This window comes from Megachile rotundata, chromosome 8 (assembly GCF_050947335.1).
Source record: "Megachile rotundata isolate GNS110a chromosome 8, iyMegRotu1, whole genome shotgun sequence".
Lineage (NCBI taxonomy): Eukaryota > Metazoa > Arthropoda > Insecta > Hymenoptera > Megachilidae > Megachile > Megachile rotundata.
Window position 1 is genome coordinate 6,221,958 of NC_134990.1, and position 26,342 is coordinate 6,248,299.

The 26,342-nt window shown below is 28.3% G+C and overlaps 2 protein-coding genes and 1 long non-coding RNA gene across 7 annotated transcripts in view; 2 read left to right on the forward strand and 1 right to left on the reverse strand.

Annotated features, from left to right (window-relative positions):
• Positions 1–238: 238 nt before the first annotated feature.
• Positions 239–3,727, forward strand: APP-BP1 (Nedd8-activating enzyme E1 regulatory subunit APP-BP1). 2 transcript variants are annotated; one of them, XM_003704424.3, is made up of 8 exons: positions 239–641; positions 834–998; positions 1,070–1,252; positions 1,334–1,829; positions 1,897–2,030; positions 2,292–2,494; positions 2,763–2,899; positions 3,424–3,727. In XM_003704424.3, the coding sequence occupies exons 1-8, from the start codon at positions 574–576 to the stop codon at positions 3,652–3,654; spliced, it is 1,617 nt and encodes a 538-aa protein (XP_003704472.1). In that variant the 5' UTR covers positions 239–573; the 3' UTR covers positions 3,655–3,727. The 2 variants fall into 2 exon arrangements, with proteins under 2 accessions (XP_003704472.1, XP_012143402.1); XM_012288012.2 differs by lacking the exon at positions 239–641 and having other exon boundaries at positions 877–1,015; positions 1,081–1,252.
• A 6,021-nt stretch (positions 3,728–9,748) lies between these two features.
• Positions 9,749–26,342, reverse strand: part of Nca (neurocalcin homolog) — a 238,087-nt gene continuing 221,493 nt past the window's right edge. The window contains exons 1-6 of one of the 4 annotated variants that reach the window (XM_076534634.1): positions 23,371–24,069; positions 23,180–23,290; positions 14,786–14,996; positions 13,833–13,951; positions 12,627–12,815; positions 9,749–12,303 (exon numbers count right to left, since the gene is read on the reverse strand). In XM_076534634.1, the coding sequence (XP_076390749.1) occupies positions 12,103–12,303; positions 12,627–12,815; positions 13,833–13,951; positions 14,786–14,855 (579 nt within the window). In that variant the 5' untranslated portion in view covers positions 14,856–14,996; positions 23,180–23,290; positions 23,371–24,069 and the 3' untranslated portion in view covers positions 9,749–12,102. Of the gene's footprint in view, positions 12,304–12,626; positions 12,816–13,832; positions 13,952–14,785; positions 14,997–15,888; positions 15,965–23,179; positions 24,070–26,342 lie in introns of those variants that run through there. The other 3 variants (XM_076534632.1, XM_076534631.1, XM_003704423.3) reach the window with 3 other exon arrangements.
• Positions 13,898–16,190, forward strand: LOC143265027 (uncharacterized). Its single transcript, XR_013039096.1, has 2 exons — positions 13,898–13,984; positions 15,697–16,190. It is a non-coding gene; the product is annotated as an uncharacterized LOC143265027 (long non-coding RNA).

The window sequence follows — 26,342 nt, forward strand, 5'->3', positions numbered from 1 at the left end:
TAATTTGATTTTCCCGCTCATTTGCAAAATCAATTTAAAGGGACAGATTTTGCTACACATCAAAGGTTCTGGCTGATGTGTCGTCTCTTATTGCATCCCTACTCTTTAGTTTAAATAACAATCTTCCTTTTGCGTGCAAAAAATAAGGACATAAGACTTTAGTCACTACTTCACCGCAAACATATTATTGAAAGTTGTCACATGCCACTTGATGCCACTGCCACCATTACCATGCTATTGAACGAGTTTATGCAATGATCCTCCGCTAAACTAGCCTATGAAACTGCAATTTTTGCACTAAATAAAGTGCCACTCACACATTTTGATTGACTAAATATATGAACACATTGAATAAATGAAAAATTTAATTTAAAACACAACTGTCATATTTCTTTGTGTGAACTTTTATAGATTATATCATGGTAACACGTATACGTATTCTATGCTCATACTCTCGTGTAACAGAGAATACATGTTACTAAATATGTCAGTTAGCCTTAGATGTGCAGTAGCACTCGTCTCAGGTTAAATGTTATTGAAGAATTAAAGAATTAGTTTAACAAATTTATCCATATGGCATCACCGGCTCCTAAATCACCAGAGCAATCTGAAAGAAGCAGAAAATATGATAGACAATTAAGGTATAAATCTTCATAGACAAAATTGTTTTGGGGTTAGAAATTTATTATACATTTAAGTAAATTAGTTGGGAATTCATCATTATTATAGTTTTACCGTTTAATTATGTATTGATGATTGTATAGTTTAATACCATTTTTGTATTTAATACCATTTATTATTTAAAATTAATGAAACAATATTAATTTGCACAGATTATGGGGCGATCATGGCCAAGCTATGTTAGAAGGGGCACATATTTGCCTCGTTAATGCCACAGGTCTTGGAACAGAAATTTTAAAGTCCTTAGTACTTCCAGGTATTGGTGCATTTACAATTGTGGATGGAAAAAAGATTACTAATGAAGATATCGGGGCAAAGTATATATGACATTAAGGTGTTATTAACTTTTTTCGTTCAATGATGTATTAAACATAATAAATTTGAATAGTTTTTTCTTAGAGGCAGATAGCGTAGGGAAATCAAGAGCGCAAGTTTCAACTGAAATGCTTTTGGAATTAAATCCTGATGTAAGGGGTGACTATATTGATGAAGAGCCTGAACAACTTTTATATAATAGCCCTGACTTTTTTAATAATTTTACTGTTGTTGTAGCTACTTCACTTACTGAAAAGTAAAAATGATCACGATAAATACTTTTAAAGAAATTTTATATTATTTTATGTTAGATGTTTCAAAAAACAAAATTTTTCAGGTCTTTAATTCTTTTGTCAGAAAGATTATGGGATTTGAATATACCTTTAATAGTATGTAGAAGTATAGGATTTATTGCATATATGAGAATTCAAGTGAAAGAACATGTGATCATAGAAACGCACCCAGATAATGAAACACCAGATTTACGTCTAGATAGACCATTTGAGGCACTAAAACGGCATTTGGATTCAATAAATCTTGATGAAATGAGTTTCAAAGATCATTCTCATGTGCCATATTTAGTGATATTATATAAATTCTTGGAAAAGTGGATTTTAGACAAAGGACAATTGCCCAAAACTTATAAAGAGAAACATCAATTAAAAGAAATGATAAAGAAAGGAATAAGAAGAGAAGATAATGATACTGCAAATAGCGAAGAAAATTTTGAAGAAGCTATAAAAGCTGTGAATACATGTGTAGGACCTACAGAAATTCCAAATAGCATAATGAATATTTTAAACGATGATCAATGTGTCAATTTAACAGCTAAGGTATAAAAATAAGCTGTTAATATATTAATTAATTGTCTAACTTTAAATTGACTTAATATATTTTTAGAGCAGTTCATTCTGGATAATTGCAAAAGCAGTGAAAGATTTTATTAAAAATGAAGGGGCTGGATTATTACCGCTAAAGGGAACTTTACCAGACATGATAGCAGATACTGAAAAATATATAACACTTCAGCAAATGTAAGATTGATTTTTGTAAAAATTTTTAAATATAAATTATCTATATCTGATTATGAGACATGAAAGATTTTATTAAATTGATTGAACATCTGTTTTGTTCATACATTCTATTAATTTTGTTAATTATTGGAATAAAAATAGATTTATGATTAGTATTATCTCAATGAATAGTTGTATGTAAATTATATATTTATGTATATAAATCAATATTTTACATTAAATCAATATACTATTTAAATTATTATTTAATTTAATTTGCAGTTACTACAAACAGGCGGCAGCTGATGTAGAGGCAGTATGGCGACGTACATTGCAATTATTACAGCAATTAGGAAAACCATCAGATTCTATTTCAGAGCGAGATGTTAAATTATTTTGTAGGCACGCTTCAAATATACACGTAGAAAGAGGAACACGTATCGCGGACGAATATGATTCTAAAATCTTTGATACCAGTAACATAGGTAATATTTTATAGCATGTAATTCTGCTATGATCTTAAAGTCATTTCCGATTCATAGCAAACTTTTATTTTTAAAATCTTTTGTTAAAAGAAAATTATAATAAAATTGTTATTAATGTGTTGATTTGATATATTTGGTCCATTTTTTATCTACAAATCTTAATCGCACAGTTGAAATGAAGACCATAGCAGATTTATTATTACTCTTGAATAAATTTTATCACGTAAAATATGTGTATAATTTAATAATTTTGTACAATCTTTTCCAGTGCAAAGTTTAGAAAATCCAGAAAGTATGATGATTTATTATGTTGTTCTTAGAGGAATTGAGAAATTTCAAACAGAATATAATTCATATCCTGGTGAATTTGATGATCAAGTAGAACCTGATATTGTTAAACTTAAAGTATGTTATGTACAAAATTAAAGTAGGGTAAGCTGTACTAATTTTGGCACACTGCATTTTACTAATGATGCATAATAATTACAGGTTAAATATAACTTTTTCAAATATCTATTTTCGAACGTAGTATAATATACATTCCAGTATTTGATTATTTTTTTGTAAATAGTAACTGATAATATGCAATGGATTGTTTGTTTTCAGTATTTGTTAAAGATTTCATATTTTGTTTATCAAATTAATACAATATCATTATATGTTAATTATTGGTACACAAAGTTACCATACCAAGTGTGACAATGAATGATGTCACATATTTTCTAATTAAAGATTTTCAATTAAAATAATTATTTTATTTTATTCGGTTATATTAACAAATCAGTTTTCATGTTTTTTAACTGTAAAATATAAATTTACTAAATAAATCTGATACATTGAAATACAGTTTTAGCTGAAAGTGCCAGGTGTACAGTTTACTCTGTTAATAATAAAATTCTAGAAACTAATGCGTGATTTAATATTTTAAGGCATGTATAACGAAACTCTTGAGTGAATGGGGATGTGGTCCATTAGCGAAAGATGATTATGTACACGAATTTTGCCGATTCGGTGGATCAGAATTACATTCAGTATCAGCATTTTTAGGTGGTTTGGCAGCACAGGAAGTCATAAAATTTGTTACAAACCAATATAAACCGGTTCACAATACTTTCGTGTATGATGCAGTGACGTCAAATTCGGGAACATTCTTTTTTTAGCATTAAATACCAAAAGATATATCTATTTCTGTATTAAATAAGGAAATATACGATTTTATAGTTTACAAAATAAGTTCTAAATATTACATCCTCTATAATATTTTTAAATGCGCTAATATTTTCTCTGGAAAATATCTAAAGATGTTAACAATTCATTGAAACTCAAATTTAAACGAGTAATATCAACACTTTAATGTAGCAATTAATTGATACACAAATGGTTTCGTTCTTATCTTCAATAAACAACTATTAATAACTATTAATTATAGTATATATATAAGGCATAAAGCAAATTAATATTTCGTATCTTATAATCAACATTGTACGCAAGTATTATTTTTATCAGTGTCTATTCTCAATATAACTTAATAAAAGATGTTACACTTTGATTTTAAATTCCTTCATTTTGTACGGTATTAGTATTTTATATTATGTTACATTATATTGTTGTATTCATAACAAATTAACTGTACCCTAAGTCAACTAATGAACCGTCAACTATGATTAAAGGTAGTATGATATAAAATTCTGCTTTCACATAAACCACTTCGATATCCTTAATTAGGTGTACACAACAATTATTTTCAATTTAACTGTTCTCATTTTTTTCTAATTAAATTCTTGCTTATTTTTAGTAAATAATATTTTGATCTTTGATTTTAAGGGTACCTAAGCATTTTGAAATGATCCAGGAATATTTGGATGCAGAAGTGGTAATGCAAAAGTTGCACAAAATGATTTTATTAATTATGATAAACGCAGTATCAGTAGTACACGCTTTGTATTTCACATACACACTTAGCACCGATAAATATACGTAGAATTAGTAATAAATTATTCTTATATAATACAGAAGAATTTGTTGATGACTCATAGAGTGGCAGAAAAACATTCAGATGCTTAATAATAATAATAATCAATGATAGTAACATATTTAAGAGAAAAAGATGAAAGGTAACCATTTTAAAGATAATTAACATTTTGAAGACATCAAGAGTCGTAAAAAATCACAAAGAATTACTATGAATAAATGACAGATGACAAAATATGAGAAATACAACACCACTATTGAGAGAATAACATTTGGTAGTTTTAGATTTATGAGAAAAACACTGGTAGAGGATTACAACAATTTTTGTAGCATATAGATTTGTTAAAATTTGAGTCGTATAGTTCATCAATTAATTTCACTTTTTGCTTTTATGCTTTATGAAAGCAACAAATATATCTATGTTGAAAATAGTCTGAAATTATTATCAGAATTATTTTTAAACTTGCGTATGGTTGAACCTTAGATATAATCTTTTAGGATTGTGAAGCTCAAGAGAAAAGTTTATAGATTTTCTAGTTACAGTATAATGAAGTATAATACATGAATAATATTTACAAGCAGAGTAATACTTAATCTTGTAACTATACGACTCTACTGATCGTTATTTAAACAGGAGTTGGAAGATTTTAATAAATAGACGCAGAAAATCTTAAAAGCATAAGTCATTGATAAAGCCAGAAACATTTGTTAGAAAGTACCACTAGAACTTTTGCGATAAACTGTCAATACAAGAAATATTTGTAATCTATTACACTATTAATACCCTAGAGAAGAATTTCTAATAGATAAGGGATGTTAGAGATTTAGGCAAAAATTATAATACAGCGTAGATAAGTTTCAATGTGCAACAATTGTTGACTTTTGTTAGAATTATTCAAAAAGAAAAATATGGAGTATTTTTATGCTAACTATTAAGATAACTGTGTTATCTTTGGAAAAATTTCGAACTTTCATTTCATTAGTTGTTGGAATATGAAGTATATGTTACTAGTAGAAGTGAAAGTCATGATATAATTTGAATCTATTTTGATACATTCTAATTTAGAAAGAAGTATCACGACAAACACGAGCAGTAAACGATAGTATTTTGCTTCCATTACTAACTACTATCATTATTTCAGTATTTAAAAGGTATCATTTCTTCTTTGAACAATCATTTTCAACTCATAATTTACTATCATTCATTGTTTAGTATAAGTTTTTAATTGACTTGTGCTATAATAAACATTTTAGTATTTTACATATATTTATATCAAAGGAAGTTCATAAAATGTCCTGATTAAATCAAATTTCCATAACATTCAAATTTTTAGTGTTAAAATAATCTAAAAAAAATTATTGTAATCCTGTTTTTAGTGTTGTATATAATAATTAATAAAAATAATTTTAAACATGAAATTATCTACAATTTAGAATTTCAGGAACATTTTTCATAATTTAATAGCATAAAAAATACTTTCTCTTTAAAGTGTAACAAAATTCATCTTTTTAACTGAAAATATTTAAATTACAAGGTATTACTCAAATTTTGTATAAATTGTACTTAAATTTGTATCCTGTTATATAGCATACCTTGTATTTACATTTCAAGAACAATGTTGATTAAAATAAAAACAGAATAAAATATAAGCATTTATGATAATTACTTAGCAAACTGTTACATAAATTTGAATTAATTTGTAAATACAAAAAGCAGGAAATTTTTTTAAAATATAGTAAATACAAATTTTAGAATTCAGTTCATTCTTGTTACATAAATCAAAAGCATATAGGAAAGTAATTATAAAGAACAGGGTACAACCTCATCAATATTAATGATCATGGCATAAATATGTTATAAAGATAGATATCCAGAATAACATCATGTATACATTATATGTATACATATACAGAGTAGTTTCGCTATATAGCTCTTTGTTATATGGCCAGTTGAACAAGTTTCCCTCATATATGTTTTACATATATCATCATCGATACAGTTTTATCACCATAGCTTTTAGACTCTAGGGAGATTTTGAAGTTTTAGATTCATGAATATATAAATATGCAAGTTTAGAAATTTAGAAACATAGAAATTTATTAATTCCCAAATTTAGAAGTTTTAAATTTTTTAGTTCAAAAGCAAAGGAATCTAAAATTTTGAAATTTAAGAACTTAAGATATCCAATTTTCAAATTTATGAATTTAAAAATTACAAATTTAGACAAATTTATGAATTTAAAAATTTCAAATTTAGACAAATCTTTAAACTTAAAAATTTAAAAGTGTAAAAAGTAGAACGTTTAAAATTTTAGATGGTAAATTTTTTCCACAATTTGTGCAATCCATCCAGGGCCATATAGCGAGATTCCACTACACAAGAGAATACCCAGAACACTGTCTTTTATGACATATGTCGAGATCATTGAAGTCGGTGAATAATTACCGAAATTACTAGTGTATAATAGATAAGCAGGAAGCAAAATCTTGCAAAGTTAGTGAACATTATGCAGCAGAGTATGTACGAGAATAAATTTGAATATTGGAAAGTGTTAGTATTATAACGACTATTTTGGCTGCACCATTCCTTCTATAAATTTGTATATCTACAACATAGTATATTATATTTACATTAATATTTGTTATATTCTTCATAACTGTGTATTTGAATACACTTATACTTGATTTCATCGAAATTATTTTGTGCATATATTTGTTATTCTCTTGTTTCTAAACACGATCGAAAATATCCAAGTTTTTACTGAACCTCAATTTAACACAATATTATTTAAAGTAATTATCTGTTAACAACTAGACGTTTGACTTGTTAAATTTTAGATTTGTTATTCTGTACAAAATACAGTTCTTCAATTGCTTTTTCTTGAATAAAGAAAAAAGATTAATATATATAACAAGTAAACGTGGAATTTGCAACATTCTTGCATTTATTGTATGTTATACAACATCTTCTTTCTATTCTTTTCATAAAATGTTTCCTTTTTTATCGTTCTAGTCATTATGTATCAACTGACTACTACTACTACTCGTGTTTTGACGAATTGACACGATTTAATATTCATTTTGCATGCTTCATTCATAAAAAAACTGTTAGAAAATTGTCAAATACTGGGGCGATTGTGAAATTATAAAAATTACACGACGTCAACGACTTTTTAAGATCGTGCTAATTTAGTCGCAATACTTACTCATGCTTATTGCTTCCTGATTTAAGGTACAATATGTAATTACATTTTGACTCGGCTAGCATTGAATGTAAAATATCAATCCTACATATTATCTAAATAGAATTTTCCACTTTTCTCACTTCTCTTTTGTGTTTTGTATGTCTCAAAAGGCAAGGTCATCGTACTGTTTATCGTTACTAACATTTCCTTTGCATATTCATTTTTTTGTTCATCGTCAAATAGCCAAAAAACTTCAATGTTCATTTTAGAATCTTATGTATTAACTTTAATAAGGTTATTTAATTTATACAGTAACTATACGAATAAAAGATATAACTGCAGTGGTCGCTCGATAAGTAGACGCTCCAGAGATACGGCTAGTTATCAAGCGGCCAAAGACACGCACGCTCCCCGCAGTTTGTCCGTTTACTTTCTCGTTGTAGCCACGTGTAGGACAGGTCACTAACTTCTCATCGATTCGTTCGTTAATTTGTTAATGACAGAGTAGAGTGCGCGCGTGTATACGGGTAATGCATATGAGCGATGGGCATTCCTAACGGTTACTTATGTAGCGGCTACTTATTTAGCGGCCACCGTATATAGTCTATAACCTTAATCGTTAATGAGCACAAGGTGAATGAATGTACATCCTATAAAGTATATAGTAGATATACATATAGATACAAGTATACATATATGTTGAATATACATACATATTTGTATCTTCATAATACGTTGTCCTTCTGTAAAACACAATACTGCCTGTGTATCAACTAAAGCGCAAGATCACGGTGCATGCTCTTCGCTCATGTAAATGTCGCGTAGTTGTTTTTGAATAATAAGGATATTCGATTAATGGACCCAAAAGAAATTTAGGAGAAAAGAATGTGTAGCAATGCTCAATTACAAGTATTACAAAAACAGAAAGTGGCTATCTATATCCGTGATGGGCAGATTACATTTTTTTTTCATTTGACATGTCAATTAGATGATTACAGTGAACACAGGCTGTTATATTGCCATCATTTATACTGCCGGTTTAGGAAATTCCCATCCACGTCAACTTTACACTTGAGCACCCACACAACCATGTAAGAAAATATACCGTATTTCAAATATTTAAATTTAGGTATTTAAAAATGTAACAATTTGGTAATTCGAAAATTTAGAAATTCAAAACTTAGAAATTTATCAAGAATTTTCTATGGATTTAAATATACGGAAATTTCAAATTTTCAAATTTAGGAATTTACAAATGTAGGAATTTGGACATTTTTTAATTTGGGAAGTTGAAAATTTAAAAATTTAGATTTTTTCCATCTTCCAGTTTCTAAATAGTTCCAACTTCCAAATCTTCCTACTTTCAAATTTTTCAACACTCAAATTTCCAAATTCAGAAATTTGTAAATTTATAAATACGAAAATATAGAAACTTCAAATACTCAAATTTAGAAATTTGAGAATTTAAAAATTTGACAAGTTGTAAATTTGAAAAGTTGAATATTTTCAAATTTACAGGTAATCAGATAGTCAAATTTTTTAATTTAGAAATAAACTAATCGAACATTTATAAAATATAAAATCTTTAAATTATCAAATTTTTAAATTTGGAAAAGCAGAAACGTCAAACTCTCAAATTATCAAATTGCCAAATTTATAAATTAAAAAATTGACTATCCATTACTGTCTCCCAATCACAGTTACCCATCACCGGTTCACAGACACGATACAGGTGGTTTTATGAAAAAAGGCGGTCAATCAATGTATAAATATAAAAAATCATAATGTTAAATGACGATCTACATTTTTAGTCGTTTAATAATCATAACGTATTTTTTTTTTTTTTTTTTAATAACTGTAAGTTATCGCCTATATACATTTTTTCTTTTTTTGGGTATATTTTTCGGAATGCATACTTTACTTAGGATGATTTTTTTTATTTAATTTAGCATAAATTATGAGTCGAACTACTTAATCGTAAAGAACCAGCACAAATTATACGTTTGCTTCATAACTGTATGTACAGTTTTGTGAAGGTAACGATCAGGACATTGTCGTGCTTTTATTGCTAAAATAACAAATGAAATAAAATGTCGCGTATACATACACACATTGTATATTAATTAAACAATCCTAATCGTACAACAGTTATCGGGAGAATTGATGTATTGTGCTAAGTTTTTCCCTACATGTGTCTGTTTCTGATTCTGTTAGTACTCTTATTTCGTAATCTTTTGTTCATTCCTATCTTCCATCTCCCTGTTTATATGCATACCCGCAAATTCACATAAAAATATTTAGTTACACACATAGAATATTCACACATGTACACATGATACACGTATTCACAAAAATAAATCTCTAACAATAAGACAATTCGTGCGCATGAGTGTTATCCTTTTATTTGCTTATCTTTTAAATCTTTCAGCTCAAGTGTCTATACTTCGGCAATACCTCAAATCAATTGAAAACGATAATAAAGTAATTAAAATAGGATACGATACTTTATCTCTTTTTTATGAAAAGATGATTGACTTTTATTCTATAATAATATATTAATAAAGCGATTGTAACAAAGGTCATTGAACCGTACTAGTAGAAATGTGAACAATTATTCCAATTGTTACAACAAATAAAAATAAAATAACCATGTTATAAAATTAATTATTTTTATGATAATACAATGCTACATGAAATTATATATTCACTTCAAATTCTAATGTTTTGATATCGGATGGATTTGAAGATCAGCATTGATACAATTGAAAATTTTATCAGGCACTATCGTTATTTTGTTATTTTTATCATCCAATTATTTATTTATGTAATTCAATAAATAATATGGGTGATGCATTCTTATAGAAATTTAAGTGCCATCCATGTGTGGGTGATATAGCAGTTTACATTCAAAATTGTTTCTACTTTATTATTTTAATTATGTTTTTATATGGTAAATGTTTAATATTATAAATATCAAAACTATAAGAAACAACAAATTCAATAATTAATAACATTCTGCTTGTTACTAATTAAATAAAATACTCAATTTAACACACTGTGTATTAAATTATTTCAATCCTATTTTCGTTAAAGTTTCAAAAGGTTTGAAGTAGATATATAATTTTGTTGTAATGCTGTATATGTAAATAAGTCTAATTGCTAGATTATAAAGTTAATGCATTTAAAATCATGTAACCTATAGATTGCGGATCTTCATGTTTTGCAGACTTTGATGTATCACAAGTGTAAAAACATCTGTAGATTTAAGATCTTAATCTTAAAATTAAGATTTATTCTCATTGTTTTCTGTTTACTAGAAAAATATTGCATGTTATATAAGAATAATTTATATTTATTAAGAAATAGAAAACAAATTCTATACAAAATTTATATTCTTCTATTTACGATTCCAATAACCTTTGTAACTTAAATGATTTGTTATTAGTATAATAATAAAATACGTAAATAAGTCTTTTTCACAATTAATAGATTCATGATGGCATGTATTAAGAAATCAAACATTTTATAAGGGTGATGAAGAGTATTGTGTGTATTATCGCATAGTATGAAATATGCCCTTGTGAATAGTTTACAAAAAATCATATAACATGTTCAAAAGTTAATTTACCCTATGGGCTGCATAGAACGAAGACCTATGTTAAAATTGTTTGCACATATGTTAAATCAATTACAAACACCATCATTCATTAAAGCTGAACTTTTATAAAGCTTTACAAATTTTAATATTTACCTGATTAATATATATTTAAACCATATCTACAAACATCACCGACAGCATTGAAATAACATTAAATAAAGCAGTTTTTTAGCTTTGACTGTGGAACCACTTTTGTTCCTGGGTTTCAATGTGAATCAAACAATTTTACTGGTCGTCCGTAATACACAGCATACAGGGATTATCATAATCAAAAACAAACTACGCTTTTCTTCTTAAAACCGATCCGTTTGTCACGGAGCGACTGGACTAGTCTTGCAGACTAGCTTGCGGTATGCGCAAGCGCCGTGGGCCCAGAGACCCTGGACTGTTTTAGGTTCCGGTCCAATTTACAAGTGTCCCATTATTTTCTGTTAACTATTATTTTAGAATAACGGTTACGTTTATAAAGATTATTCACCTGAAAATCTATCAAAACTTTCTCTACTTATTCTTATCTTTTGATTAAATATAAATGGAAAATAAATATTGAAATAAACTTATAACTAATGTTTCAAGATAAAACAACGTTTCTACAAGAAGAAAATCACTAATATCGGAGAATTAAAACTAATGAAAGCAACGATAAAAATTAAAAACATTTTAATAGGTTTTCCAGTGAATTTTTTTAATGGACGCTTCTTTATGATCGTAACCTTAATAGGGACAGTGATCAGACCGGGCCCTGAATCAGGTATGTAGATGATACAGTAATACTTGCGTAATAGCCCAAGGTCTCACTGAGCTTGTGCACTTGAATCGCACTGCAACAGTCGCACAATAGACGGGTCGTTTCTCGCACCCTCTATAAACTCATCGAGTGATAATTTGCCATCTTTATTTTTATCCATTTGACGAAATATCTTGTCGGTTCTCTTTTCTGGCGTTGACTCGTCCTCTGGCATTTTCATCACGGAACCAACCATTTTGTAAATTGCCTGAAAAAAATGAAACTTATATGAAAACGTTATTACAACACAAATTTTTGTTTTAATAATATTTACTAAGAAAAATTTGCATTTAAAGATATTCAAATAGTTGTATTGAAATATATTTGTTAATTAATTTGATATTTTATTCAAAAATTTTAATTCTGTATTTTAGATTTTCTTGACGTTATATTTTATATTTTTTTTTTGCAAGAAAAAATTAAACCGTATAAAAAGGCGTGCTATCCTATAAAGTATAGGGTTTTGATTTTTACAATACTATAAAGAGATAATTTGAAAGTGGATTGTAAACCTCTGATGTTTTTTCTTACCGTAACAATTTCTAACATTTCTTGCCGCGAAATGTATCCGTTACCATCCAGATCATACATGTTGAAGGCCCACTTTAATTTCTGTTCCAACTTTCCACGGGACGTTACGCTGAGAGCGCACAAAAATTCTCGAAAATCGATTGTTCCATCGCCATTCGCGTCGAATGTTCTGAACACGTGCTCTGCAAACTGTACATTGTGCGATCATGAAAAGACTAGATGAAATGTTATAAAATGGGATACTACTGACCTCAAATTGCAACGCAGGCTACTACAGGATACGATTCAATAAATTACTGCTAATTCGTTTTTATTCTAAGCATACAGTACATTTTTGTTTCTCTGTCAGAAAGCTATAAGCACGTTAACTACCACGAATAAAATTTCATTTTTATCAGAAATTAAAAATAATTTATTTAGAAAATATCTTTGTAAATGATCATTGAAAAAATTAATTTATATTGAAATGAAATGCAATAATTATTAAATCTTACATAAATTTACTGAAAAAAGTGATTAAAAAATATTGATTTATAATTGATTTTTAATCAATTTATAATTGAGCGCAGTTTTGTGAAAATATAATGTTTAAATACAATACAATGAATTAAGTAAATAATGTCTGACAAAGGGAGTGAGAAAGGTAATTAAAGTTTCAGGTGTAGGATAATAGCTATTAACCCTTTGAGGTTCCAGTAGACACAAACTTCAGTGAATGCTGTTGTCTAAAATTACTTGGAAGTTCAAAGAAATAATTAAAAGATAAAATAAATAATTAAATAACTTAATATATCAAATAAAGTAACAAGCAGCTACATAATTAATTATGGGAAATAAAAATTCTAAGGTAGAGCATTCATCCTTTATGCTATTTTGCTGTTTAAATTAATTTTTATTCACTTTTCAAATTTACGTTTTTTGAAAATTTTAGGTTATAAAAATTTAATAATACTACATATTTATCCCAATTCCCAAATTTAAAAATTCAAACATTTTCAAATGTTCAGATTTGGAAAAGCAATTATTCTAGAAATTTTGAAATATAAAATTTCACATTTTAAATTATTTCAAATTTACGAACAGAGAAATTAAACATCAGTGTTTATTAATATTGCAAGGCATTGTATAATTTCTATAAAAATTTATATAAATTGTATAAAATATTTTTGTCCTTTCAGAAGTAACTTCATAAATACAAAGATTTACCTTGGAAGCATCACCATAAGGGAAGAAATTTCCGTATATCTTCTTGAATTCTTCTACGTTGAGATGTCCACTCGGACAGTCCTTCACGAAGCCTTTATACCATTCTTGAATTTCAGCATCTTCAAAGAGAAACACAGTTTCGTTAAATAAGTGTATGTAGACAAAACGTGTACTGCGCATGCTCGTAAAAAGCGCACGATAATTTGAATATAGAGATTGCATCAAGATTTTAATATTTATGGGTTGAATATCGATAACAGAATATATATTGTCACGTAAAATATCGATACAAAATACCGATATTTCTAACCGATATTATTTAAGTGTTCTGACAATGATTCTTCAGAGAATGACGGAAAATTATTCCGCCATATTGATTTGAGCAATATGCGATTTCAGATGGCGGTAAATTTAAAATTTATTTGTGCTTAGATAATAAAATAAAAATATTCTTACTAATTTAACCTATAATACTAAAATTTATTCTGTTATATCAATTTTATGATAACAATAAATATTTCAAGTATGCGTTTAAATTCCTTTTATTGAATCAATAATTAACCTCTATTTTTATCAAATATAATTTAAAAAAATAATAATTTATTTATATATTGAAATGACTGAAGAAAATCGATAATGTAACACATCATATTTTACTATTTCATTTTAAATTGACACGAATATTTGTTTTGTTGTTTTATTATCAAAGCTTAACTTGGTACAAACAAATTTGAATTTTACTGCCACCTGCGATTGAACAGTATGGCGGCAAACAATTAAAAACGCGTTACAGTTTGTCGCGAACATTTTCCTTATAGTATTATAGCAACATAAGTAGCTGAATTTTGTGAAGAGTAAAAGTAGAGTAAGATAAATTCATACTGAATAAAACATTTTATGCGAAACATTAGTAGCTGAAGTTAATTACTGTTTATGAAAATCAATTGAGTTACCCGAGAATTCGGTATTCTGTTTGAGATCCTCTAACACCTCCGGCTTTAGCTTGCTATTCTGCTTTCCCATGGCTGATTCAGGTCCCTTTTACAATTTTGTCGGCGAGTCTTGGAATTTGATTAGAAGATAATTGAGGGCTAACTAGTTGTACTATTCTACTGGTGCCGTATGGAACAGCACTTCGTGGCTGGGACTTTTCACCAGACACGCCTGCAAAGGAAGAAACGTGTAAATATTTACATTTACATTTTTACCAAACGTCATCGATCAAAATGATTCAAAGCGGAAACCGGAATTTCTTTTTTCAACGAAATGAAACAGGGTTAAAATTGGAGCTAACTAGTTGCACAAGAGAACCTCGATATTAGGTTATCAAGTTTCACCAAAAATATTATGTAAATCTTTCATTAATATTTTTTATATTTTTTATCTTTAGATATGTAAGTCCCTAGATTATCAAATTCCAACATTTTTACATTTTCAAAATCTTTAAATCTCAAACTTTTCAATTAGGATATTTCAAAGTTTCAAATTATCAAATTTCTAGGCTACAAATTTTCAGTTTCCATATTACCAAAAATTCTAAAATCACTAAAGTTATTAAAATCCCCAAAATTACTCAAATCCTCAAATCTCCAAATTCCCCAACTCTAAAAAGTTCTAAACATCCCCAAATTCCCCAAAAATCCGAAATCCTCAAAATCCTCAAAATCTTAAAAATTCCCCAAGAAAACAAAATTTCAAAAATCCTCCAAATCTTAAAAATAAAAAAAAATCCCAAATATCTCAAATCTTAAATATTCCCAAATTTCAAAAATACCTAAATTCTGAAAATCTCCAAAATATTCTACAACAGAAAAAAGTAAATAGATAGTCATAAAGAAAGCGTGATATCTTTTATAATTTTCAGTACCGCCTCTGAGCCCTTGACGCAAGGAAATATCGAGGTTCCACTGTCCATCAAACTGAACGTAAAAGAAATCGTTTTTGCCGCTAGAACGAACTCGGCAGCTGCAGCAATAACAAATACAAGATAGAACAACACGTTTCAAAACACGTCGATATATTTCTTACAAGATTTTAATAGGATTACTAGAATTACTTCGAAACGTTTCCGTAATACTTTTTCCATTGAATCTATCGAAAGAGATTGGCCACGTCTGCTTTCTTTACGGAGTCTTGAAACATATTAAGACCGAATTAGCTTACCATAAGTATAACATTTACACGTTTACAGTCATACACACTCACACAACTGTAACAGAAGAAAAAAAATGTTAATATCATTTCAGGTATAATGACGAGGAGAAAAGAATAAGTTGGACACTTAAAGAAGCGATTACAACAATGATTACAACAACGACAACAACGACAACAACAACAACAACAACAACAATGATAATACATTTAGAGCATACTGTAGTTTATTATTGTAATAATATTAATAATTAATTATGATAAATGCGTTTTCCTTCGATTCTTTGCCGTGCAGAATTCACGAACGAAATGCGAGTCCATTTCGATTTGCATCAACGAAATATTAATCAGTACATTTAACAAACATAACGCGTACATATACATATATTCACAGTATCGTTAGACCGCGTACGCCATGTTAGTGCGGGCACAGTTCGAAGCGTAGATGTTCGTTCAAGAATTTCATTTAAAATTATTATCGAGTCTCTTGAGCGTTCGCATCCTTTCTACGTAACTAAGGTTTCGTTTTCAAAGAATACGGCCAAAGGAGAAGAGTATTAATGTAACCTTTAGAGTACGGAGTCTTTCGAAAATTTTATTTATCTTGTACGAAGAAATTTCGATACAGAGATGTAACGCTATATAATGTTAAAATATTGGATAATATTCGTTAAAAATTATTTAGATAAACTTATTACCGCTTCACTCGGTTGTTTACGTCCTAAAATCTCCGTGCTTTAAGGGTTAGGTTTAATCTTGGAAAGAAAAGGTCCATTCTTAATGGAACAACAAGTCATTCATAGGTTTTGCAGTTCCAATTGTTACAAGAATCTTTACGTTACCGTTCACAATTTCTTCTTTCCACTTATTCCTACGGAGATAAGTTCACTCAGCGATTCTCGCTGTAACGATGAAGTCTTTCGTAAGGTTTTAACTTAATTTCGATCATCGAGGCGTAAAGACGTCGGACAAAGCAATAAACTAATAATTATTATTTGATACAAATAATTATGACAGTTCTCCGTAACATCAGGATCGTTGGTATAAAGATATTACAATTTTGTTCATTGTTACAATAATACGGTGCAGTCTCGCTATATGGCTCGTTAAGCATGACACGATGCTCTTCCGTTATTTTAACGCACAGATCAATATAACAATTTTATATATCAAATATTCAACAATTATTTTGAAATTTTTTAATTGATGAAATATTTAATTTTTGAATTTTTTAATTTACAAGTTTATACACTTTTAAATATTTTTCAAAAATGTTTAATTTTTAAATTTATAAATCGTGAAATTTCTCAATTCAGAAATTGAGAAATTTTCAAGTTGTAAAATCTAAAAATTTGAAAATCTGTGAATTTTAAAAATTCACATTTGGTGAGTTTGATAAGTTTCAATTTTTAAATTGAATAATATAAAAATTGTTAAACTGCAAATTTAAACATTTTCAGTTTTAGAAATATATAAATTATAAAGCTTTGAAATTTAGAAATATTTAAGTTATGAAATTTGGAAATGTTCAAATTAAGAAATCTCGAAATTTTCGAAAAGGCCCAAATTTTCAAATTTCCAAATTTAAGAATTTATTTAAAAGTTGCAAAATTTGGAAATTTAAAAATTTATCGGCATTCAAATCTTTAAATGCTCATGTGTTGAAAATTGCAAGTTTAAAAATTCTCAAATTTACAAATTCATGAACATCGAAATTTCCAAATTAAAAAATTAAGAGAATTAAATTTCTCCATTAAAAATTTTTCAAGGAGTTGAGTTATTTCCAAAATTAAAAACTTTGTAAGGATCAGTCCTTAACAATTAAACGCTATATGCAATGAGCTTATATAGCATTCCGCAATATTTTCCTTATTATCTCACTCAGGGCCATATAGCGAGACCTTACTGCATGTGCGGTCGTATTTAACACGTTCACTGCCTCTCACACCAGTGGATAGTTCACAACTTTTGTCTCCACAGCGAACACGTCAACATTGCATTACAAAATTTGTGCCACCGATAGATCACGTAATTGATTATCGATTAAAATTCTCCAATAACTTTTACATTTCATATCGTGTCTCACTTGCAGCGTTCGTTCTAAAATCACAATGACAAAGATACTTTTAATAAATGCGTGGCTTCTCGTCATTGATTGCTTAAATTGTTACTAAACCTTCAGTATTTTAACAACAAATTCTCTGTTATCCTATTAATTAGTTAATTTATAAATCTATTATCCAATTAGTGCTATCAAATTGTTGCAAATTAAATGACTGATTTATTTATAGAGTTATAACATTTAACAAATTATAATCGCAACGTAAAACAAAATCTGTATTTCAAAAAACTACGAAACATTTAAATTACAGTAGACTCTCGTTATATTGCCTTCTTGTATTGCACGCAATATGTTATCGCACATCAGAGACCCTTTTTTATCATTGCATTATAGACATCTGTAAAAACGCTTTTATGTAGCCAGTTTCAATGATTTGCTGTTTCTGTAGCTCGTATACGGCAATATAATGAGACTTTACTGAATATATTTAAACCGATCACGATCTTTTGAATAAAATATTATAAAACAAATGCTATGATATTCGTTAGCAGATATGAATAGCCTTTATTTTGTTACTAACAATCACTTTGTAACAGACAACCCGCCACTTTGTAACGGACAGTCAGCCATTTTGTAACAGACAGTCAGCCATTTTATAACAACCTGCCATTTTGTAACGGACAACCAGCCATTTATATAAAAAACGTTAACTGATTATGTAGCTTCAGATTATATAATATTAATAAAATACTTACTTGACAAATTGTTAACTTCAAATTAATACACTGTATGTATTTTACAGTATTTTTGTGCTATTAAATTATGTAAGATATCAATGTTTAAAAATCGGTCATTTGATATACAATAACGTGACAGTTGATGTATAATAACGCTTTTCAATGTACAGTATAACTCCTTTTATTCACACTAGTTGGGGATCAAGTCGGTTCGAATAACTGGAATATAGGAACCCGATAATTCCCCAATGCGTAATACATACAAAAAAATATCAATTTACGAGGCAGATTTTTCGAGACGTATTCAGTATATTTAACGGCGTTTGTTTATTTTAAATATAAAACAATCATGATAAACTTCAGCGACATCCTCATAATTCCCTGTTAAGGAATTTAGTTCTAATTCCTAAGTACACAGAAGGTACACGTATTGTATTTACCTTTCAAATGAACAAACGATGGAGAAACCATACATGATAATTTCTTTAATTTTTATAAAATCCGCCACCAAAGCCCCTAGGGCAGGAAATTAATAAGCGTACAAATTTTTCCAACAAAATAGCTTTTCTAATTTTTAAAAAATTGAAAAGCACGTTTTAACTTATATTAAATATCTACAGTGTCATATATTTATATAAGTTACAGAGTATTATGAAGTCAGGTATGAAAAAATGGAACATTAAAAGTATAATTGCAATTGAGTATTAAGTTGTTTAGATAAATGGAGTTTTACTGTACTCGCAGTCCCACATCGTTCACACTTTTCGTAACAGCTCACATTTTCGAGAAACATGCTGACGTATGGGGTTTCTATCACCCCATTTTTAATTACATATTGTTCGATCGATGCGTTTATAAGATCATAAATTACACAGTTCTTTTGATAATCAATGACGGCTTCAAACAAGTTTCCTTTTGTTAACCACTTCCCTTATGATGTTTGCCTTGGTCGAATGCATTATGTAGAATTAAATATGTACGCATACAGTAACCGTTCGATAAGTGCTCACTAGTTTAGTGCAAGTTCGAGCGCGTATAGAACTGCAGAATAAGCAATTGAGCGGCCATGTTTTTATTGTTCGATGCAAAGATAAGAATGTTTGATCGTCGAATCAATTCGACAAGTTTCAATTTGGAATATTCATTTATTTATTTTTTATACATTTTAACCGGCAGCGCTACAATTCGATATGATTCAATTGCACGTAATAGAATTCAACGAGATTTCAATTCAGCACGTTTGAATTAAATGCGATTCAATTCGAGATGATTCAATTTAACGTATTTCAATTTGATGCAAATCAATTCGACGCCATTGAGATAAACGTCCTTCAATTCAATGTATTTCAATTTTATAAAATTCAATTCAGTGCAACTTGACGGAATTGAATTTCAATGCAATTCTACGCGTTTCAATACAATGTTATTCGTTAAAATCTAATGCATAATTGTTCAATTCAATGAAATTTGATTCGACGGAATTGAATTCAATGTAGTTCAATTCTACGCAATTCAATTGAACGCAGTTCAATTCTAGACATTTTATAATATTATAAAATTCAATTTAGTGTGATTTAATTTCTCACTATTAGTTCAATTCGACGCAATTCAGTTCAACGGATCTCAATTCTACGCATTTCAATTCAATGTAATTCAATTCGTATTAATGAATCGCATAATTGTTCCATTTAAAGTAATGGAACTGGACACAATTGAATTCAAAGTTGAATTCGGTGCAATTCAATTCAACAGATTTCAAGTCAGTGCAATTCAATTTAACGAATTTCAATTCAGAACGTTTGAAAATATTCAATTCAATGTAAATTGAATCAATTCAATGTAACTTGATTCAATTCAATGTAACTTGATTCAATTCAATGTAACCTGACTCATCTCGATTCAATTCAGTGTGATTCACTTTAACTTTATATTTTTCAATTCAACCTGATATGACACAATCCGATTCAGTATATTTCAATTCAACGCATTCGATGACAATTCTTCCAAAAACCTTGCAATGCAGATGTAATCACAATAAAAACAGGTTCACAGCCCCAGTTGCAGGCATTTATCGAACCATTACTGTATTATTTACGTGAACATTGTTACAGACAAAAAATACAAACAAAACTTACCTTCTTTTTCACAAATCTGGCAAATTATCGTTTGAATCAAATCATTTATTAAATTAACAATAACAGTAAGATAAGGGGTTAACAATATGGTAAAGGCGTAATCACATTGGTCGAGTAGCCTAATTCAAACGCACCCTAATTTTAATTCAAGTTTTCATTCAACCGCTTCTTGCGCATTCTTCAAAAATATTATTTGTTTATTCGTCCTCGAAAAACAAACAAGAACCACGCGTTACAAATTTGTGTTGTAGACAGGAATTTCGAGCGAAACGAATACCATCACGGAAAATATCGCCGGATATCGTTACATTAATATTACTTTTCAAGTAGTATACGTGATTTTTTAAGTGTCAATTAAGTTCAACGTCACTTTCATGTGCGATCGAATCAGACAAGCTCCTTGCGATTCATCTTATTCCTTAATCGGTTAAAACTATCGTTAAAAAAATCTTTCGTTAACGTTTGTAATCTTCGATTGATAATTTTCTCTTGAAATAATCAACACTGTTCTGCGCACAGAAGAATGCTAACCCTTTGTTGCATGAGTTTTTCAATTCAGAAAGAATTTTTTGACACTCACAAGTATAACATTGAATAAATAATAATGAATGAATTTTTTCAGTAAAGAAGAATTATTTAAAAACGTGTATGTCCAACATTTTTAGAATATACTAACTAAAATTGTTATGAAAGATAAAATATGTTTTTCAATAATTTTGTTGATTATTAGCTGCTCATTTGAGTGTGATAAAATATTTTTTTTTATATATTATTTTACGCAACATATTTTGTGCAGAATAGTATACAATATTATTTAAATTTCTTATTTAAATAACATTGTTAAATATTAACAATATTATATAAACTTCTATATTATTTAAATAATATTATATTTCACAAATAATATGTGAACAGTAAATACAAAAATATGAAAATATTAAGATATAAATGTATACATATAAAATTGAAATATAATTTGTGAATTATACTATATATAATTTGTAAATTATACTATATATAATTTATAAATTATAAAATAGTTTATAAATATTATAAATTTATATGATTGAAAAATTCATGAAATAATTTTAATATACAGTTATATTATCCAAAGTCCAGAATGCAACAGAGGGTTAAACAATCTGAAATCGTAGACCTGTGGGAAACGGTTAATTAAAAGTTTCAATCAAGTATAATCTATAACTCTGATCACTGAAAGCTCCTCCTATCTCACAGATTGATTCAGCAAACGTCAGTTCGCATAAGCCCTGTCACAAAAGAATTTATTTACACGGACCTATAAATACAAGAATTTACGTATTATCTTTTCTCGAGTAATTGCAACAGCAAAGAGAGAGAAATGGAGAGGTTTAATTTGAATTTTGTTCAAATCATATTCACCACTATGACACAGTAGCCTCAGATTTTAGCGTACTACTATAATATTTCGCGAGTACACGTGATCCTATGGATCCTATATATTCATTATATCAATACCTTGAGATTCTATATACTAAATATTTCGATTTTCGAGAAACATTTAAAATCAAAGATAACGAACGACGTTATTACATTCTTTCGTAAGCGTGTAAGTGCGTATTCTAGAATATAGTTATTTAATTTTACGAGCAGTACACCTTTTTAAACTTCACGATCCGATGAAAGAAACAGTGAAAGAAGAATCGTGAATCTGATTCGAAAAAGGGGTGTATCGAAGTGTTCCGGTTTCGGCATGTGTTTTTCTTGCGTGAAATAGAGAATTGAGATCTCAAACATCAAACGATATCAGTATCAGCCTATTAGTTTTGGATATTAATTAAAAACTTTCAGCATAATTCGATACAAGCGAATCTCTCGGGTCTGAACATGGTTGTATCTAGTAGTTCCGACATTGACCGAAGTTGGCCGAACGTAGAAGCACAGAGAGTAACGGAAACGTCCGAATGTCCGAACGTTGACGTACAAATTACCGAACGTCAACAAACAGTAACATATCGAACAATTATAACCTAAACATATTATAACCTAATGCAATAATAAATCTTTATTTATCACTTTTTAGCTACTATCTGTTCGTGTACGATGAATTTGTGAATTCGCCACTTATACATATACAAATAAAAGATAACATTTCAGTTCGTCGACAAGTGAACCCCAGTAAAAGCTAGGTTATATTTTCTGTGGAAAGCACAGCCCTGTCTAGCTTTAAAGTATAGTGATACAGTGATAAATTTTAAAACAGTGAAATTTTATCTCGCTTACCAAAATATAATATTAATTCAACTGTCAATACTTCGATAAAACTCTTAGTCGAACATATTCAGATCGTGGCTTCAGTGTCATCGGTTGCCCGTCATTTGACAATAGTGGCTACTGCAATGGAGATGGTTTTGCTACGTCTGCTCAGTAAAAATTCTACGTCTTATTAACTTATGGAAGTTTTTAATTAATACCTCCGAAACTAATGGATTGTGGCGGATATCGCTTAGTATTTGGCGTATTCCCTCCGCGCACCCGTCAAAGTGTGACGTCATCCTCTATCGGAGCATTTCGGAACTGTATCTCGAAAAAGTATTTACGTGATTCATACCTTTCGTAGTTTCATTTATTTTTGACATTAAAATCGGAAATTTGATTGACGAATCACTGCTATCTTGAAAGAATGAAAAATATGGAAATGGCATAACTTTTTTGAAGATTATAAAAATTTATAAACTTGCATTCGATGATTTTTGCCATTTGGTAGTTTGTGTACACACGTTTTAACATGTATAAATGTGATTGATACATTGTGTTAAACATTTTTCATTGTTTTACACATATTTTGTGACAGAATTCAACGGTGTTATTTAAAATTTGTTGATCATTTTATATTTTGAATGATACTTCATAATTCAAGCGTTTGAAATTAGAAGTAAATATTGCATTTCAATTGCAATTTATAAGATGATAATCTGGGATTAAGATACTAGTTCGTGATAGAATTGTATCTGTGTTTTAGTTACGCTGCCATTTTATTGTTCCTCAATTTTGTTTGAAACCTCAGATGGCGCCTGGATCTGTGTAAATACGTACAAATTAATTTGTAAAATGCATTTAAAAATGTAAGTTCTCAAATTTCAGTTTTGAGTTTTAAAAATTGAGAAATTTTTATGTTTTTAAAACTTTCAAATGATTAAATTAGGAAAATTAGAAATATTTAAAGGAGAAACATTTTACAAACATTCAATTTTTTAAGACATCAATATTAAGATAGATAATTTAGAAATAATTAATATTATATTGAAATATTAAACAAATTGAATTATTTTTAGAAAATTATTATACCTATTAAAATCATTCAATATTATGCAAATATTAAAATTATTTAATATTACAAAATATGAATAAAACAAAAATTAAATACATTTGAATGGTGGTGACAGTTATTTTTCTTATTTCAAATCTACCTGTATAAGGGTCCCAAAAGACCCACGTATCGCCATCTGAGGATTAATGCAATATTAATTTGAAAATTTAAAGCCTCTTATATTGCATACCACAAATATTATCCCACCCTGCACTGGAACGTGTTAAAAAGAAATTATGGATTCATTTTATCGAAAAATATTTTACACATCGAAAATTGTTCATTATAATTCACGATTTAATTCGACACTTTGTGAAATAATTAAAAAGGATCGATATAATTGCATATATAAAATACTTTCAGCTAAAGACACTGTAGTCAATAAGCTCCATCTAATTAGATTATATTAATGATTTCTGCAAACGTTCAAGTGTAATTAATATTAACAATAAATAAAGAACTATAATTTTGCAAATTGTTCACTCAACTTCGATAAAATTCAAAATTTAAAAACTAAAATTTGATTCTTCTTTTCTACCCTTGTCATTCTTACTTTATTTATCTAATATACTTCTCAGCGCTATATTATTAATTAGGCTTTTCAAGAAGACAGAATTAAGTAATCGTACACTTTTTTCGATCGATAAAGTTTAATATAATAGATAGGAAGTAAGAATCGAACACGACTATTCGAATAAAAGGAATAATTTGCCCGACTTTTAATCCTAGTTTAATGAAAGTGCGAGCATAATGCAGACCCTCAGGTCGACAGGTTTTAAATAATTTTGATACTTGCTGTGTAAATAGGTTTTCATTCAAACATTGATTTCTTAAAGTAGTGGATAACATTTCTGAAAAGAATTTGAGAAAACTGATTTTGAAAATTTGGTAAAAAGGTAAATAGCTTTTAGAGAGTACTTACTTCGATAATTCTTTTAGCTCAATGTCTAAGGTTCTGAACTTGTAACCGTAAAATCGTTGGATCGAATCTCGATGGTGGTACTTTTTTTTTTATTTGAAACTTGACAAATTTAATAAAGTTTATATTAAATAAAGAATATTAGATTATTTTAAATTAAAACACATAAATTGTTTATAATTACTTTTTGTTTCAAAAATAATTATATTAAATTAAAATTAAAAAACTGAAACTGTTTTCAATGTTTAGATATACAAGAAACAAAATTTCTACTAAAAGATAATTAAAAAGATATGTGTTTTTAATTGAAAACAATGATTTAATATTTGTCACTTAACATACGTGTCATCAAAACTTCATATAGCAAAAGTAAACTGTAAATTAATAATATAAAAAAAATTGCAATAATCGGGATTCAATGCAATTTATTTTTTATTGTTATTATTATTTTTTAAAAATGTGATCCACTATTTTTAGAAATGATCGTTTGCGTGTAAATCTTAATTTTTGATAAATATTAAAATTATTTAAAACCCAGAGGGTGTTGACAGATCAAGTTCGTGGAAATCCTGTTACGCGTTGAATTGACTAGAGACCACGAAATTTCATTCTTGTTCGAGGATAGAATAGATTACATGCTTATAAAGTAGTATACGATTCTTTTTAATATATTTTTTCTTAAACATGTATATTCTAGATCCAAAAAATCTGCAGTAATATCAAAAAGAACAAGACGTTTCTATCTTTACCTTACCGTTAGTCTCGAATAGTTTGAAAGCTAATTCTTCGAATAAACGATTTATCCTTTCGATGATCGATGCAAGAAACGTTGAAAAAATTGGTCAAACGATGTTAAACGATGCGATCTTAAGTCTTCGTTCGAAATCTTTCGAATACGTTAAGAATTATTATACAGCTGGCTCGAAAGAACGATAAAAAAGTAAAACAAGTTCAACTTTTAACATTACGATGGTGCAGTTTTAATGCAATTTATAATTCGTAAGAAACAGAAACCGGGACAAAAGATATTAAAAAAAACTGCGTAAATCTCAATTAAATATTGATCCAAATTAAATATTAATCCGAATTTGATATCATAATTTTCAGCAGCGAATTATATTTTTAAACGAGAACGAAAACGGTACAAATTTTCAGAA

Excerpts from the sequence above, each read along its gene's own strand:
- APP-BP1 (XM_003704424.3), top strand. The coding sequence starts at position 574 with ATGGCATCACCGGCTCCTAAATCACCAGAGCAATCTGAAAGAAGCAGA. Across the intron at positions 999-1,069 it reads AATGAAGATATCGGGGCAAA|TTTTTTCTTAGAGGCAGATA; the intron begins GTATATATGACA and ends AAATTTGAATAG. Across the intron at positions 2,031-2,291 it reads TATATAACACTTCAGCAAAT|TTACTACAAACAGGCGGCAG; the intron begins GTAAGATTGATT and ends TTTAATTTGCAG.